At 42.9% G+C, this 17543-nt stretch overlaps 1 protein-coding gene across 1 annotated transcript; it reads left to right on the forward strand.

Moving 5' to 3' along the window:
* Positions 1-165: 165 nt before the first annotated feature.
* Positions 166-17421, forward strand: Mmut (methylmalonyl-CoA mutase). Its single transcript, XM_048347643.1, has 13 exons — positions 166-244; positions 2269-2692; positions 3795-4162; positions 4751-4908; positions 5824-5995; positions 7370-7618; positions 8261-8372; positions 9376-9491; positions 10517-10632; positions 11616-11747; positions 14083-14230; positions 15234-15401; positions 17167-17421. The coding sequence occupies exons 2-13, from the start codon at positions 2308-2310 to the stop codon at positions 17293-17295; spliced, it is 2253 nt and encodes a 750-aa protein (XP_048203600.1). The 5' UTR covers positions 166-244; positions 2269-2307; the 3' UTR covers positions 17296-17421.
* The last annotated feature ends 122 nt before the right edge of the window (positions 17422-17543 follow it).

The raw sequence follows: 17543 nt of genomic DNA on the forward strand, positions 1-17543 counted from the left end.
ACATCCGGGAACCACGCCCCGTCCGCCGCCAACTGAAACCCGGAAGCAGCTGCCACGGAAGCGGAACCGCTGGTCGGGGAGGCGAGCCCGCGGGGCGGCGCTGCGATTGGCTGCGCGGAGGGCGGGCCCGGCCCGCGCCCCGTGATTGGCTGGCGGCGTGCGCGCTGGCTGGGCGGCCGGAGTTCGGCGGTCGGTGGTCCGCGGGGTCGGCAGTGCGCTCCTCCCGCCGCCGGGGGCCCGGCCGGTGAGTGCGGCGGCGCTGCGGAGCGCGTCCTGCGCGCGGACCCCTCGGGCGGCTGCTTCGGGTTCCTCCCCTCCGCCCTTCAGCCGCCTTTCCTTCCCCTCGGCCTCCGGAGCCCGGGGTCCGGCCCCTCGCACTTGGTGTCTCCGTGTGGATTCCTGGGAGATCGGGGGTCCCGGCAGCCGGGGGATCGCCCAGTGCCCCGCGTGCCGGGAAGTGGGCTTACCCGCCCCATGGCCTCCGCCGGCCCCCGGCCTCCCCGATCCCGCCGGCCCCGGGCCTCCCCCATGGCCTCCGCCGGCCCCCGGGCCTCCCCCATGGTCTCCCCGGCCTCCCCGATCCCGCCGGCCCCCGGCCTCCCCCATGGCCTCCGCCGGCCCCCGGGCCTCCCCCATGGCCTCCGCCGGCCCCCGGGCCTCCCCCAAGGCCTCCGCCGGCCCCCGGGCCTCCGCCATGGTCTCCCCCGGCCTCCCCGATCCCGCCGGCCCCCGGCCTCCCCCATGGCCTCCCCGATCCCCGCCGGCCCCGGGCCTCCCCCCTGGCCTCCGCCGGCCCCCGGGCCTCCCCCCTGGCCTCCGCCGGCCCCCGGGCCTCCTCCATGGTCTCCCCCGGCCCCCGGGCCTCCCCGATCCCGCCGGCCCCCCGGCCCCTACCTACCCTGGGTTGGCTCCAGTCCCCGCTCCCGGCTCCCGAGCAAACCCGTGGGAGGAAGGGAGGGGCGGGGAGTGAGCGAATAGCAGAGACGGGTGGGGTGGAAACTGACAGACCGAGGGAAATTGTCAACTTGTCAGTTTTGTTGAGGAAGACGCCGCCCTTTCAAAAGCTCGAAGTCCTGGATACCTTGTGCGTGGAAAGTTTAAATGACCTGGTGATTTTTCTCCCAACGATGATGAAAAAGACAAAAAAAAAAAAATCCACGAACAAACACACCAAGTCGTCGTACAAAGAGGTTACGACTGAATAAGTCAGGATATGAGTGCACTGCATTTTGATCAGTGCCACCCTTCCCTTCGTGCTCCCCTACTCTACCCTCAAGTTACATAGTTCAGTTTTTTACATAATGTACATTGGATAACTGCATTTGCTCACTTTTCCTCCCTCTATTTGTGTATTCACCCCATAACACCCCCCCCCCCAAAAAAAAGAAACAAGTCTCCACTTCCTGGTATTCATTTACCAACAATGATTCTTTGCATGCCCTATGCTGGAGGCAATGCCTTTTTGTAGAGGTTTAATCCGGACCCATACGTGAGCAGTCAAACTTGAAAGCTATTTGGTTCAGAATTTCATTTCTCGGTTAATGTATTTGGAATTGGGTGGATGGACTTCATTGTTGCATTGTGTGTGTGCATGTGTGTGTGTGTGTGTGTGTGTGTGTGTGTGTGTGTGTATTCCTTCCTGGGCCTTGAACTCAGGGCCTGGGCTCTGTCACAGGGTCAAGGCTGGCACCCTAACCCTTGAACCACAGCTGCATTCCTGGCATTTCTTGGTAGTTAATTGGAGATAAGAGTCTCATGAACATGTCCATGCTGGCTTGTAAGCCATCCTTGGATCTCAGCCTCCTGTGTAGCAAGGATTACAGACCTGAGTCACTTGGGCCCACACCCTATTGCTTTTTAACACATTGTAATCAGTGGTGACTTTTCCATGTTTGGTATTTCTATTCTTGAAGTCTTTCTTGGCACATCTGAGGAGCCTATATGGCCACCCACAGTCATGGTCTCAATTTTAAATGCCATTTCCAATAGGGTTCACCAATTTGCCATTTGATTTTCAGGAAGCTTCTGTTACGAAGGGCTCCGACCTATCATTTGCCCAGCTGAGCAAAGCTTCAAAGCTGGATGTTTGTGGCACATGCCTGAACTCCTAGCTACTTGGAGGCTGAGTTATAAGGAGCACCTCTTGAAGCCAGTCAGGGCAGAAAAGTCGCTGAGACTCTTACCTTCAATTAACCAGCAAAAAGCCTGTAATGGAGCTGTGGCTCCTCCCTCTCTCTCAAGGTATATGAACTGTGTTTCTTTTTCTAGGTCACTTCCTGACCCTTTGGTGTATTTCCATGTTCCACCATGTTGAAGGCCAAGAATCACCTCTTAGTACTTTCACCTAAGTACCTGAAGCTCCTCAACCAATCGCCAGTCTCTCCATTTACATGGCAGCGGCTTCTACACCAGAAACAACCCCTTCACCCAGAATGGGCTGCCATGGCCAAAAAGCAACTAAAAGGCAAAAATCCGGAAGACCTAATGTGGCGTACCCCAGAAGGGATCGCTATCAAGCCCTTGTATTCCAGGGCAGACACCAAAGACTTGCCTGATGAATTTCCAGGAATGAAGCCATTCACACGTGGCCCTTATCCCACCATGTATACCAACAGACCGTGGACCATCCGCCAGTATGCGGGCTTCAGCACTGTGGAGGAGAGCAATAAGTTCTATAAGGACAACATCAAGGGTAGGGCTTGAGTGACTGACATAAGTGCTCATGGCAAGACATGTAGCGCTCAGTCTTGACTTTCTGAGGGGGGGCTGGTTTATCTATGTACAGATGATACTAATTTTATAACTAGTTAAAGATTATACTGTTTTTAAAAAAGGACACCTTTCAACTTCTACACTCAAAAAGATGAGTGAGAAAAAAGTGCAAAATTCTTGAGAGAAAAACCACACTTTACATCATATAAGTTAGGTGAAGTTGTATGAAGAAAAGATACACGGACTTGCCTTTGCTTTGAAAAGCTTTTGATTAGTATTACTGAGATAGAAACTGGAGAAGATGGTTTAAATGGTGCCCAAAGAAAGTAGTAAATGGCAAAGTAGTTATGATATGTACAGTGCAATCTAGCATTCAGTTCTCTGGAAACTATATTTGCTAAACAGTAAATATCTTTTTGATATATAATACAGACACATTGTTTGATTGCTAAAGATTTGTAAGTTTGAATTGCCTGTGGAGGATTGAACTTCTACCTAGTGTACATTATTGCTTATTTTTAAAAGGTTGTATAGGGAATGGGCTTGCTCAGTGGTAGAGTGCTTGCCTTGCATGCACTAGGTCCTGAGCACCATAAAAACAATTGTGAGGTGGTGTTCTGTGTCCCAGAATATTGGAATAGTCAAAATATCCTGTTAAGATCATGTTAAAGAGTGTTCTTTACATATAAGTGCAAAATATCATCGTAAGTTTGTGAACAAGCAGATCATTCCATGAAGTTTTGGAGTAATGTCAACATACTTTTAGATTATAAAGCTCTAACAATTTGGTGCTTGAGCTTATACAATAAATCCGTAGATAGACGTGAGAAAGCGAGGTTTTGTGGGTGTTTTTTTTCTTCTCTTCTTTTTCATTGCTACAGTTCTCAACCTGTACACTTGTGCCTGGCTAAGAACTGACTCTACAGAAATGAATTATGTTTATTTAAATTTGTTTTCATATAACAGCCTGAAAGGTTACAAAAAGATACTATGATGAGACGAGTCAGTGCTTTTAGTAGTGTTAATGAGATCAGTTTGCTTTGATGCTGTTTACTTGATGTCGTTTTTCTTTATGCATTTAGCTGGTCAACAGGGGTTATCAGTTGCCTTTGATTTGGCAACTCACCGTGGTTATGATTCAGACAACCCTCGGGTTCGTGGCGATGTCGGAATGGCTGGAGTTGCTATTGACACTGTAGAAGATACAAAAATCCTTTTTGATGGAATTCCTTTAGAAAGAATGTCAGTTTCCATGACCATGAATGGAGCAGTGATTCCAGTTCTTGCAACTTTTATAGTAACTGGAGAAGAGCAAGGTGTACCTAAAGAGAAACTTACGGGTACAATCCAAAATGATATCTTAAAGGAGTTTATGGTCAGAAATACTTACATTTTTCCTCCAGAACCATCCATGAAAATTATTGCTGACATCTTCCAGTATACAGCAAAGGTATACTTTATTAGTACTATAGATTTTGCAATAGATGTTTGCATGTAGGGACTTTTATAAAGCATTGTAACTTATCTGAATTTAGTAACTGAATTTGAGTAATTATTCTAGTATTAAGTCTGGGTAGTTTATTGTTAATATTTAGGTTTTGTCTTTCAAATATTGTATGGTCATCTGGGCAGTATACATTTGCTGTATTTTCTTTGTTGCTTAATTCTTGATAATTGCTAATATCAAGGAAACTTTACAATTTGTACTTCTTTATTTTTCTCCACAATTCAGATGTAGGTACTTTAGACATTGGTGGTAAGATGGACAGAGATGAGGATATCCATTTTATTTCTTCTAAAAGCTGAATTGGGAGATACCACTATACTCTCATTGAGGTCACATTCACTCTGAATTGGGCTCATCTTTCCTTATCAGAGTAGTGGAGAAGGACAATCCCTTTTTTTTTTCCAACACAAATGACAGTTTTGATAGTTCATGGTTCCATCAGCCAGAGAGTGACTTAAATGCAAAGTATAATTTGAGTCGTTGCTGTAATAGAACCTCTTACCATTTTTATTCACTTTTATTTTTTTTTAGCACATGCCCAAGTTTAATTCAATCTCCATTAGTGGATACCATATGCAGGAAGCCGGCGCCGATGCCATCCTGGAACTGGCCTACACGCTGGCGGACGGCCTAGAGTATTGCAGGACCGGGCTGCAAGCTGGCCTCACCATCGACCAGTTCGCTCCAAGGTGAGGAAACCTGGAGAGAAAGCACGGGCCCGTTCTGTGCTGGAGCAGCAGACACGCTGTTCACGTAACGTCATGCTAGGTTTTGATGGTCTTATCACGTCTCCAGCTAGTTAGAGAACACAATGCACATCTTCACAAATTGTATAGTAAAATATGAACGTACGGTTCCGTGACATTAAGATGCTTTTTTCCTCTTGAAAATCTCGAAACCCTCTCTTTGTATTTCACTAGTATGTACATGGCATACAGAGTGCTTCAAGGTCAAACTGTTTTCCCGACTTTTGCTTTTTCACTTTGTTGTGTCTTTCTTTCTTTTGGCCTTACAAGGCAAGCATGCTACCATTTGAGCCACAAAATGAGGCCTTTTTGCTAAAGTTTATTTTTCAAATAGAATATGGAAGGTTTTTCCTGGGGTTAGCCTCCATTCAGCTTGGATTGCAGGGGTGAGGCTTGCTTTTTTGAGATGAGGGTTCACTGACTTGCCCTAGGCTAGCTTCAAACCCCAGTCTCCTTATTCTTCCGCTTTGTTCTGGGATTACTGGCCAGGTAGATCACACCTTCCTAGACAGCTCTCACCATGCCTGCTGGGTATGACAAAAATACTTTTATTTTAGAAAATGAATTATTCTTTAAGTATAAAAGGGGAGATTCTGTCCTGAACATGCTTACCAGAGCAGTCAGTCACAGCTAGTTCTCTTGCAAGCATAGAATTGTACTTTCTCATTGTAGGTTTATAGTAACTTAAATATATATTCATTGCTTTTAATTCAAGTTCAACTGATTGATATTAAAATGTGGACATTGATTTTTTTTTTTACATCTCGTATGATACACATAGTTAATTGTCTTGTCTGTATTTTTACGTCTGTCTTGTCTGTATTTTTACAAATTCCGGATTTCTTGTTGCTATTTTAGGTTGTCTTTCTTCTGGGGAATTGGGATGAACTTTTACATGGAAATAGCAAAGATGAGAGCTGGGAGAAGACTGTGGGCTCACTTAGTAGAGCAAATGTTCAAGCCCAAGAACTCTAAATCTCTTCTTCTAAGAGCTCATTGCCAGACCTCAGGGTGGTCACTCACCGAACAGGTAGATGCATATAATTTAAAATAGAGAATATGAATGAGAAAAACAAATGTCTTCCTCCAAGCAGCATGACACTGTCAGGAAGCAGTTTAGTTGCCAGTCTACTATTTGAAAATCACAACTATACAGAGGCATAGTGCATACTTGTCTGTTTACACTTGTTGAATGAGTGAAGTTGGCTCCATCTAGTGGTTCACAGTATAATTCATTTACATAAATGACTTACATGGTAAATGATTTTTTTGCTTTTTAAAAAGTAAAAAAAGAAAATCAATGATGAGAAAGAAGGCAAATATCAACTAGCATTCTCCTATACTATTTAAAGGTATAATTCTTAACATAAAACTATCTAAAATTTTGTCATATACCGACTCACATACTTTATTAAAAGTGATAAGCAAGTAGACCACATAAAGACTATCATTTGACTATTTTTATTTTATCTCATTTAAAATAGCATGATAGATGGGCATGGTGGGTCACTTCTGTGATCCTAGCCAGCCTGGGAAGAAAATTCTGAGGCTTTTTTTCCTCTCTAGAAAATCAGCAAAATGCTAGTCTGGAGACATGGCTCACGACACAGAGCACCAGCTGTGAGCAATAGGTTGAGTAAGAGTTCAGAGCTTTGAGTTCGAGCCCTGGTACTGACATACACATGCACACACAGATAGTACATACACATAATACATACACAAATTGTACATATATATGTTCACCTTATTTCATGTACATGTTCACTTTATATATTACGTCCTGTCAGTACATTTACACATGATTTGTGAGTTTGAAGTTGCATGCTCTTACACATTTAAAAGTGAATAGGCTGTACACGAAATTAACTTTAGGCCTTTATGAATGAAGTAGGGATTTTGAGATGGGAAGGATCTTTAATCTTTTTGCATCTTCACGTACTTATTTTTACAGCTTAGGAAACTGAAAAAAATCAGTTGACTTTCCCAATCAATTAGGAATATAGTGAAGGATAACCCCAATCCCTACCCTACACTCCCCTGTTCATCTATTTCACTGATCATTTACTGAGTGCCTGTTTGGTACACTTTGGCTCTTTAGTCCGTGTATTCTTTTCTTTTGCACAAGGTCTCACTATGTAGATCGAGTGCACCTGTAATTTTCTGCGCAGCCTAGATGTTCTCAGACCTGGGTAACCTCCTCCCTCCACCTCCTAGCACTGAAATTACAGACATTTGCCACCCCATTTGGCTGGCTCTTAGTTCTTATTCCTGTTTAATCATCCGTTTGAGTGTATGTCATCATTTGAAGCTTAGTACCTGTCCTGGCATAGTGTAAGTGCTTAGTTACCTGCTTATGATCCCTGTTAACTGTTTTCTATTCTGTTACTCTAACTAAACGTTTTAGGATCCTTACAACAACATTATCCGGACTGCAATAGAAGCAATGGCGGCTGTGTTTGGAGGAACTCAGTCTTTGCACACAAATTCTTTTGATGAAGCTCTGGGTTTGCCAACTGTGAAAAGTGCTCGAATTGCAAGGAACACACAAATCATCCTTCAAGAAGAGTCTGGGATCCCCAAAGTGGCTGACCCTTGGGGAGGGTCTTATATGATGGAGTCGCTCACGAATGATGTTTACGATGCTGCTTTGCAGGTCAGTCGCCCCTCTTTACAACCTCCCTTTTAAGATTTGGAGAGCCAAGAAGATTTATAGGCTTAAAGATGATGTATAAATGTAATCATCGTGATGTATATATGTAATCATTTTAGACAGATCAGAGTTTGTAAAATGAATATAAGAAAACATTTAGATTTGAGTGTATAGGTTTCAGTATTCATATTTGTTAACGATAAGCCATATTTTTATGAAGATACTTTGTTCAAAGACTTCAAAACTCAACTACTATTATAAGACATATGCAAATAAATGAACTTTTGTTTTTTCTGTTTTTTGGAGTAAGTTACATTTTTCTTTCTTTTCTATCTACATAATTTAAAGTCACGCATGTGTACTCTGTCTCCTGTCAACACTGTCATCATCTTTTAGATATTACCTATTTTCCTGATGTAGTCGTTTAGAATTTTGGTGGGTTCAGACCTCCCTCCACTTTTCTTTTTCTTACTAGTAAAGTTTTATTGACCACACCAATTTCATTAACACTATTAGAAATTCAGTGTCATTGTAGTTTGTACTTTTATTAGTAGCATAAGTAGTTATAAAGCATTTGGAACTAGCCTGTATTCTTTGGAGTTTCAATCTCCTCTTTCAGCTTTATTGATATGTTTTTCTCCTTAGCTCATTAAGGAAATTGAAGAAGTTGGCGGGATGGCTAAGGCGGTGGCCGAGGGAATCCCGAAGCTTCGGATTGAAGAGTGTGCTGCCCGGAGACAAGCACGGATAGACTCTGGTAAGAGAAAGGCAGAGGTTTACGTATGAAATCAGCATTTCCGTCTGAACGTAATATGTATGACTAATAGACACTAAGTTAAAACAGAAAAAACAATACAACAAAAAGAATGGAAAAATGGGGCTATGCTAAAATTTCCTTTTATCTGTATCTATTGATATGTATGCATATTTTTGCATGCATGGATGAACACAGGCAAGCATAGGTGCATATGTACATATGTGTGTGGATGTATGCTCTTCACACACACACACACACACACACACACACACGCAAGTGGATATTCCCAGTGGCACTTGATGGTGTTCGTGCTCTGATGAGTATATTTGCATGTTCAGTGAGTGAATACTGTCTTGGTAGGTTATGTTTGAGACTCTTGCTATTCTGGGCATGCAAATGTGAATAGGAAAGCTGTGAGCCCTGTACCTGTAGAACTTTACAGTCTAGTAAAGGAGGGAAAATAAACAAGAAAACAAAATTATTACAAATCATATTAAGTGCTGTGGAGGAAGCAAGAGGCATATCAAGTGGGGAAGGGTCCTGGGTTGTTTTTAGATCCTCACTGCCGAGTCTAATGGCTTGAGGCCAAATGTATTCCTTACCATGTGGGGAAGGGTATTCATAACTTGGACTTGTCACGTACAGAGTTGAAAGATCATGTCTTTTTTGTTTAAAATTGATTGACAGTAAAAGAATCCATCTGAATCTCACATGGCACTGGCTCTGATTGCTCTTAGTTTATAATCTTCAGAGAAAGCTTAGCAGAGACTTTAGGAAAATGCATACCTGGGAAAAACAACAAAAGTCTTCCCCTACAGATATTCCTATATGTAACTGTCAGGTCCCTCATCCCAGCTGATCTATATTGAGGTGTTCATGAGAGGTGATAATTCTACTTAATCATATTAAACTGATTAAGAAAACATGATAATCATAGGGCTACCATTAGACATTGATTTGTAAATAGGATCTACATGTTATTTCCCTTTGGGAAAATTAACAGGTTCTGAAGTAATTGTTGGAGTCAATAAGTACCAGTTGGAAAAGGAAGAAAGTGTAGAAGTTCTGGCAATTGATAATTCTTCAGTGCGTAAGAAGCAGATTGAAAAGCTTACAAAGGTATTAACTATTATTTTATAAGAATCTCCTGTGTTCTGGGCACTAAGCTTGCATTGTCCTTGTAAATCTTTACAATGACCACATGAGGTGGGTATAATTTTTTAGCATTTAAAAATTAAGATAGGAAATTGAGAAACTTGCTTATGATAAATAACCAAACATGGAAAAATCACTCTTTAGGACCATAACCAAATCAAATTTATTTTATTATAAACACTAACTTCCACCATAGACATCAAAAATATGTTTATGCTGAAAGGTACTTCAGTCATGGTCCTGAGATCTTTTCAATAATGAGATGGTTTAGATTTTTCTCATGTCTGTCTTTTTTTTTTTTTGGCCAGTCCTGGGCCTTGGACTCAGGGCCTGAGCACTGTCCCTGGCTTCCTTTTGCTCAAGGCTAGCACTCTGCCACTTGAGCCACAGCGCCGCTTCTGGCCGTTTTCTGTATATGTGGTGCTGGGGAATCGAACCTAGGGCCTCGTGTATCCGAGGCAGGCATTCTTGCCACTAGGCTATATCCCCAGCCCTCTCATGTCTGTCTTTTACAAGTGGTTACAGCAATAGTTTCACATGAAATGTTAACATATTTTTCCTAAACCAAACCACCTCAACAGCAATTTTGTATTGCTGTGCTTTTTCTCTGCTCTCTAATATAATTTTAGCATGAATTATTCTATTCTCCTTACTATTACTTTTTAGGCTACCTCTGGAGTCTTCTGTAAGCAATCCAATGGTTTTCAGTGTCTTGAGACTTCTTTAGAAAAGGCTGAATAGAAAATTGAAACACCCGTGGTATTTATTGTCCAGCTAGTTTCTGGCTTGTCAGGTTACACCAGATTAAATTACTTTTGGAAATGCTGAGTGAATGAAGTACTATATATTATTTTCTTTTTTGTAGTTTAGTAGATAATGGAAGATTTTCAGTACAGCATATATCAGGGCTAATATGTATATTTGTTTCCTGATAGCTATTTTATGCCCTTTTCACACAAACTGTCCCTTTCCTTGACTCTTTCTGTAAGATCAAAGCCAGCAGGGACCAAGCTGTGGCTCAACGGTGTCTCGAGGCGCTCACCCAGTGTGCCGCCAGTGGTGACGGGAATATCTTGGCTCTTGCCGTGGAAGCAACTCGAGCAAGGTGAGGAGACAGAAGTTTACAGATTTCTAAGTACTGCATACTTGATTATGTAAGTTCTGCTTTTCAGAGTCTACTTAGATGAAAGGTTGATCCTCTAAGCCATGCGAACTTAAAGAACATAATGGAAACTATAATAAATTCAATTCCTTTTTCTCTCAAATATCTGAGCATTTGAAACATTCATAGACGTGAATTGCACATTTCACTGTTTCAGTACATTTGATGCTGTTATAATAAATCCGTATCATCAATGTTCAGGTGAAAACTTGCTGTACTCATCAAGACTAGTGTACTGTCGCGATATAAGTAGCCTTTGATAGGGAGTGACAACATTATCTGAGAATTGACAAGAATGACATATTGCTATCTCTTCTGAATTATTCTAACCTTGAACAACAAGTACAACAACACGCAGCCCCGGTCCTTTCCTCCTTGTTGATAAAGGCAGAGCATCTTTCTAAAGTCGAAAGTAGCAGAGGGACCATTTGAGAAGGGCAGGCCATCAGGGGAGGGAGAGCAAGAGGATCCTCCTCAACATTGTTGCCACGCTTGGCTCTAGCTGCCATCTTAGCCTGCTTTATCTGGTTTTCTTCTGGTCTTATGAAGTTCATCTTCCCTGAGCAGAATATGCTGAAAGTTTTACTTAGAAAAGATAGCAGGTTGAGTCTTGTGCTCTTCATTCGTATTAAATGGGAAATTATTGAAGAACCTTCAGACCCTTGTCTATTTGTAATTTGGGGGCCTTTTTTTTGGGGGGGGGGCTGGTAGATATTGAAAAGATATAGTGCGTAAAAGTATCCAGATCCACTGTTGCATAAGTATTCTGAAGGAAGATGCTTTTCCATATATTTAAACACTTAAGTTTTTGACAGCCTATTTTGCTTAGGTAATGAAATGTGTCTAATTGTATTGAATGCTATGGTAACAAGTATCTCTTTATTGCAAAAGAATTATCTTACCGGAATCCCCATGTAATATTTTAGATGTACAGTTGGAGAAATCACAGATGCCATGAAAAAGGTATTTGGTGAACATAAAGCTAGTGATCGTATGGTAAGTGGAGCATATCGCCAGGAATTTGGAGAAAGTACGGAGATTTCATCTACTATCAAAAGGTAATATGTGAGATTTCTTCCTTTTTAAAATTATATTTGTATTATCTTTCAGTGGTTGTACAAAGGGGCTACCATTCAACAGTAAGAATTTATTCATCTAGGAAAAGAAGCCAGTTTTTACATCTGAAAGACACCATCACATTGTTATCTTGTGAGAGTGCCACATATTGTCAGTTTGGTGAAGATGAGATACATAGACAGGCTTTTTTTTGGCCAGTCCTGGGCCTTGGACTCAGGGCCTGAGCACTGTCCCTGGCTTCTTCCCGCTCAAGGCTAGCACTCTGCCACCTGAGCCACAGCGCCCCTTCTGGCCGTTTTCCATATATGTGGTGCTGGGGAATCGAACTGAGAGCTTCATGTGTAGGAGGCAAGCGCTCTTGCCACTAGGCCATATTCCCAGCCCTAGACAGGCTTTTTTAAAGCCAATATCCAGGCTTAAACTCATGGCTTTGAGCTTGCTCAGCTTGCTTGCTTGCCTGGCACTCTACCACTTGAGCATTTTGCTAGTTGTTTTGGAGATGAGGCTTCTCAGACTTTTCCATGAAGGCTGGTTTTGAATTATAATCCTCTAGATCTCAGTGTCCCACATAGCTAGGATTATAGACGTGAACCATTCAAGCTTAACTACAACGAAGAGTGATTTTAATTGATATACATACCAAACTGTTTCCTATTTACAAACAGGAAAACTAAGGTTTTTGTAATTATAATGAATCATGACATGAGTAATATGAATTAATTTAAATATGAAAGTCTAGCACAGAATTCAGAATGAAAGCTGTTTTACCTCAAAGATATGAAGACGTATTACAGCGATTTACACAAACATCTGTTTGAAATGGGAAACTCTTCAAGGGGACCGTCATGAGAGTCCAGAATTCTTGACCCCCAGCCAGGCGCCAGGGGCTCACACTTCTCATCCTAGCGACTCAGGAGGTTGAGATCTGAGGATTGCCATTTGGTGCCAGCCTAGGCAGGAAAGTTAATGAGAGTCCTTACCTTCAGTTAACCACCAGAAAAGTCAAAAGTGGAATGATGGCTCAAGTGGTAGAGCGTTAGCTTAAAAAAAAAAAAAAAAGGCTAGGGGCAGTGCCCAGGCCCTGAGTTCAAGATCCAGTACTCACACAAAGAGCAAAAGAAAAATGCTTGAAGCTTACTGTTTTACAGCATGCTATTTCATAGTAGTCCTCCCTAGAAAGCATATGCCCTAAAATAACAATAATAAAAGGGTAGCAGCCTAGTAACAGAGTTGTTTATTATACCTAAGAACTCTATACTCTACATGACAGCGTGTGCTACATCTTATACACTGACAGCGCAAAGATCTATACCAGCATCCCCACAAACACAGAAACACCGGGCTGGGCTTTCATGCTACCACGGCTTAGGGTTACATGACTGGGTACCACCGCACTAGAGACAGGACGTTCTCAGCTCCATTTCATCAGTATGTGGTCCATGGTGGACTGAAATGCCACCCGTGCTCCACCAAGTAGCGTGTGACTGCAAGTGTGTTTTGATATTACACATAATAATGATATATTGAGCACATTTCCTGAATCTTGTACTACTTGTTCCATTATATATTATGTTATATAAATAATATTTGGTTTAATATTTATTAGTTTTGCTAGAATGACAGACTAATAGGATGAGCAATTTAAGTATTTTCCAGTTTGTAAGGGGATATGGAAGCCTCCAGTAGACTTGAGTTGTGCTAACAGACAAAATGAAACTCTAGAAGTTGATTTTTTTCAACCTTCTAAAACTTTAGAGTACACACACACACACACACACACACACACACACACACACACAAAGCAGGCAAGGAGAAAAGAAACGTATTCTTTTCTTTAAATAAATACTGAAGTAGTGCCCTTTCATGTTTTGTTTCAATTTGTTCTTGAAAGCAGGAAAGCATTTTGAGTATATTTCATTATAAGAAACCACGCTGCGATTATTTTGTGTGTGTTCACACTTGTGGAGGGCAGATAAGGTGAGGACAGTTTAACACATACAGTATGTCACATGTTGGTACAAAGGACTGGAAAGCACTTGTAACTTTATACTTAAATAAATTTGCATACATTTTGCTCAAGAATAGTGCTCATTTTTCTTTCATCTTGCTTTACTGATGTTCCTCAGAATAGAGGTGTGCCATCTCCCAAATTTTCTTCCAAATGGGAGAAAGTACAGTTGCCTCAGGCTGTAATGATGCTCTTAATTTAAACTAAAAACTGTTGACAAAATTAGGTGTTTGTGAATAAATTACGGCTGTTGTATTCTCCTTTTGAGTAGTTAAGTTTCACTCTTGTCTTTTAACAATCTTTCTTAGAGTTAATAAATTCATGGAGCGTGAAGGTCGCAGACCTCGTCTCCTTGTGGCAAAAATGGGCCAAGATGGCCATGACAGAGGGGCCAAGGTCATCGCCACGGGCTTTGCTGATCTTGGTTTTGATGTGGACATCGGCCCTCTCTTCCAGGTACTAATCTTGCTGGGAGACGTCTCAGAGGATGCCACAACTCACATTTGGGACTAGAAAAAAGAAATTTGGAAGCAGAAAAATGACAGCCCAGAATGAGGCTTTCACACACGTGCAATAACTTGTTTTTCAGTGCATGTGTTAGAACTAATTATTAGATTAACAAAAACACAATGAGGGTCTGGGAAGGTGGCTTAGTGGTAGAGTGCTTGCCTAGTATGCATGAAGCCCTGGGTTCGATTCCTCAGTACCACATACCCAGAAAAAGCCAGAACTGGAGCTGTGACTCAAGTGGTAGAGTGCTAGCCTTGAGCCAAAGAAGCTCAGGGACAGTGCCAAACCTTTTCTATGAAATAACTTAAATACCTATTATAAGTGGGCAAAACAGCATGAGAAATCCTTAGTGCTGAGAGTAGATATCATCTTGGGCGTGTGCTAATTGAGGACTTTGTGATTCCTTTAAATGGGTATTAAGCCATCCCTTCCCTCTGTCACACACTCACCTGGGTGCTGAGGCCTCCAGCCTCATTTCCAGGCTTTTCACGAAAGCCCTGGATTCCACATACTGCTGCCAACTGGGTGTTTTTGGAGAAGAACAAGAGTGTAACGTTTCTTGTCCTCACCAGGCTGGCATCCTTGCTTCTCCCCCACTTTTATATTCTATATGGGGTTTAACTTTTACCTCCCCACTGATGCTGTATGCTTTACAATGCTTTGCGATGTTGTCACTCAGTGTCTGCTGGTAATGTAGGCAACAGGTGTATTTTAAAGGAATTACAATGAGGAATACTACTTCCATGTATTGTTTGTGTTGAAGATTCCTCGGGGAACTACTTTGTGGTGTAACCTAGACCTCCTTGCTAACTTCTGGTGCCAGGCACAAAGCCCCAGTGACCGTGTTTGCATCAATCGTTGAGTGCTTTTTGTAGTAAGACTGATTTTCCCCCCTCCCTGCTAGCCAGTAGCACACTGGGATTTGTCCTTGACCTTTCTGCTTGTCTAGACCCCGCGCGAAGTGGCTCAGCAGGCCGTGGACGCCGACGTGCACGCCGTGGGGGTGAGCACACTGGCCGCTGGCCACAAAACCCTTGTGCCCGAGCTCATCAAGGAGCTTGCCACCCTCGGAAGGCCCGACATCCTGGTCATGTGCGGGGGCGTCATTCCACCCCAGGTACCTTCCCGCTCTCGGGCGTGGGCACCGCAGTGGGCGTTCGAAGTAATGATGGCTTAGATAGAGTCGCACAACTCTCCATCCGGAGAAAAGTTACTTCCCTGTGATTTCACTAAGGAAATTCTGCAGCCATCAAAGTTATTTTCTATCAAAGCTATATTTGAGTCCATGATGGATTATTTAACATCGTAGTCAACACAATCTACAAGACATCCAAGTCCGTGCAAACCAGTGACTTGTGATCGGGGGCTACCTTTGTTAAGTTCAGTAAACAGTGATGGAGAGAGAGCAAGGGAAAAGGGAGAAGCCCTCACAACGAGAACAGAGAATGACCGGCGTGCCACCGTCATGTCCGGCCCTAGCTAGAGGCCCTGGCAGAGCTCGCTTTCCTGGTTGTGCAGTGAGCCCGTCAGGAAGCTTGTTTCTGTTGTCAAGGAGCTGTCTTGTGCGGATCCTCCGTGCTTCATCTCTTCCCAGCCTCAGAGATAGATCAGTTACATGGTTTTTGTCAAAACCCATTTATTACTTTAACTAGTTTGAAGTAGAGCTTGCTTGGAGACAAAAATACCTTAATGCCAGCCAGAGGAATCAGCTTGTTCTGAAAATTATAGGCTGAATGGGGGAGGAGGTAGGTACTTAAGAAATGTTGCTCCTCTTAGGAACGAAGAAATGATGCTAAAGAACCCTCAGTGATGTCAGTAATGTGTTAGTGGGTGGAAGGTCACTGGCCACACTCTTGAGTCCTGGCTAGTCACAGCAGTCACCGACACAAGGGTCTATTTCCAACCCAGTTTCCCATTACACCAGGTTTTCATTTTTCACTGGAAAATTGGAAAAAGCGTTTAGTTAGAAGAATTGTAGCAGATGTCAGGATACGTGGGAAAATAAAGTTCCTAGGAAGGAGTGAAGGTGATAACCCATTAGTCAGCCTGTCCCCCATTTACAAACAATTGTTACTGCATATCTCATCCACTTTTCTCCTGAGCTCCCGAAGTCTACAGCACCTGTTCAATGACAGTGAAACATTCCGAGTGTCTTTATATCATCATCTTCACTCGCAGAAACTCAAAAGATGTGTTAAATGTCAGTGCAAAATAATAATTTTGTATGAATCTTGCAAAGATACCATAGAGACAAACAGGAGTTATCAGAGGATGTTTAGCATGCTATAGAATTTATCACCCAGTTGTAATCACCTGAGAATGAAAACTAGATGCTATCAGCAAAGGCGTTGCATGAGCCTGGCCGAGTCTGAATGGTAGAGCACTTCCGTACAAAGCACAGGGTCCTGGGTTTGATCACCAGCCACCCCGGAAGCTGGTGGAAGCTGGGTGGGGAAGCAAACACTGGACAGCTGTTCTCTGCTTCCTCCCCAGCTCCATTCAGCTTCAAAATGGAGATCATTTCTTCAAACTAGTCATTCCAATCTTTCCATCCCTGGCACTATGCCTCTGCCCCTTCATGTAGCAAGCAATATGTATGGGGTGACATTCAGAGTACCACTGTTCGGGAGGAAGTAAATAACCTTGCGAGTGCAAAGTTGTAGCACAATGCTAAATTTAACATAACTAATGGCAGGTGGTGAAAATAACTGAGTCTAGCGCACACAGCTCACAGGTACAGTGGGCTCGGTGCACTCATTGACCTGGGGGCTGAGGGAAGGGCTATGGGGGTGGCTATTGGTCCTTAAGGAAGTATGTTAGAGCCACACCTGCTGCCATTAGAGGTAACATCCTTTTAGTGATTCAATACGTGCTTCCCACAGGATTATGACTTTCTATATGAGGTCGGTGTGGCCAATGTATTTGGCCCCGGAACTCGAATCCCCAAGGCCGCCCTCCAGGTGCTGGACGACATCGAGAAGTGCCTGGACAAGAAGCAGCAGTCCGTGTGACACCCTCGCTTGCCTGAGACGTTCTTTCAGCCATGATCCAAGAGCAGCGCGAGGCCAAGCCTGCAAATTAATTCCAACGCCTGATGCGTACTTTCTTTGAAAGCTTTACATTAAAACGTCACAATTGTAAGAGCGGTGTCGTGCGATAAATGTATATGCACAGCCACACTTTTAACTACAATAAAGTGTTCTTAAAAACCCTTGATAACAATACAAAACACATTGTTTTAGAAAATTACACTGGTGTA

This window comes from Perognathus longimembris, chromosome 6, assembly GCF_023159225.1.
Source record: "Perognathus longimembris pacificus isolate PPM17 chromosome 6, ASM2315922v1, whole genome shotgun sequence".
Classification (NCBI taxonomy): Eukaryota; Metazoa; Chordata; class Mammalia; order Rodentia; family Heteromyidae; genus Perognathus; species Perognathus longimembris.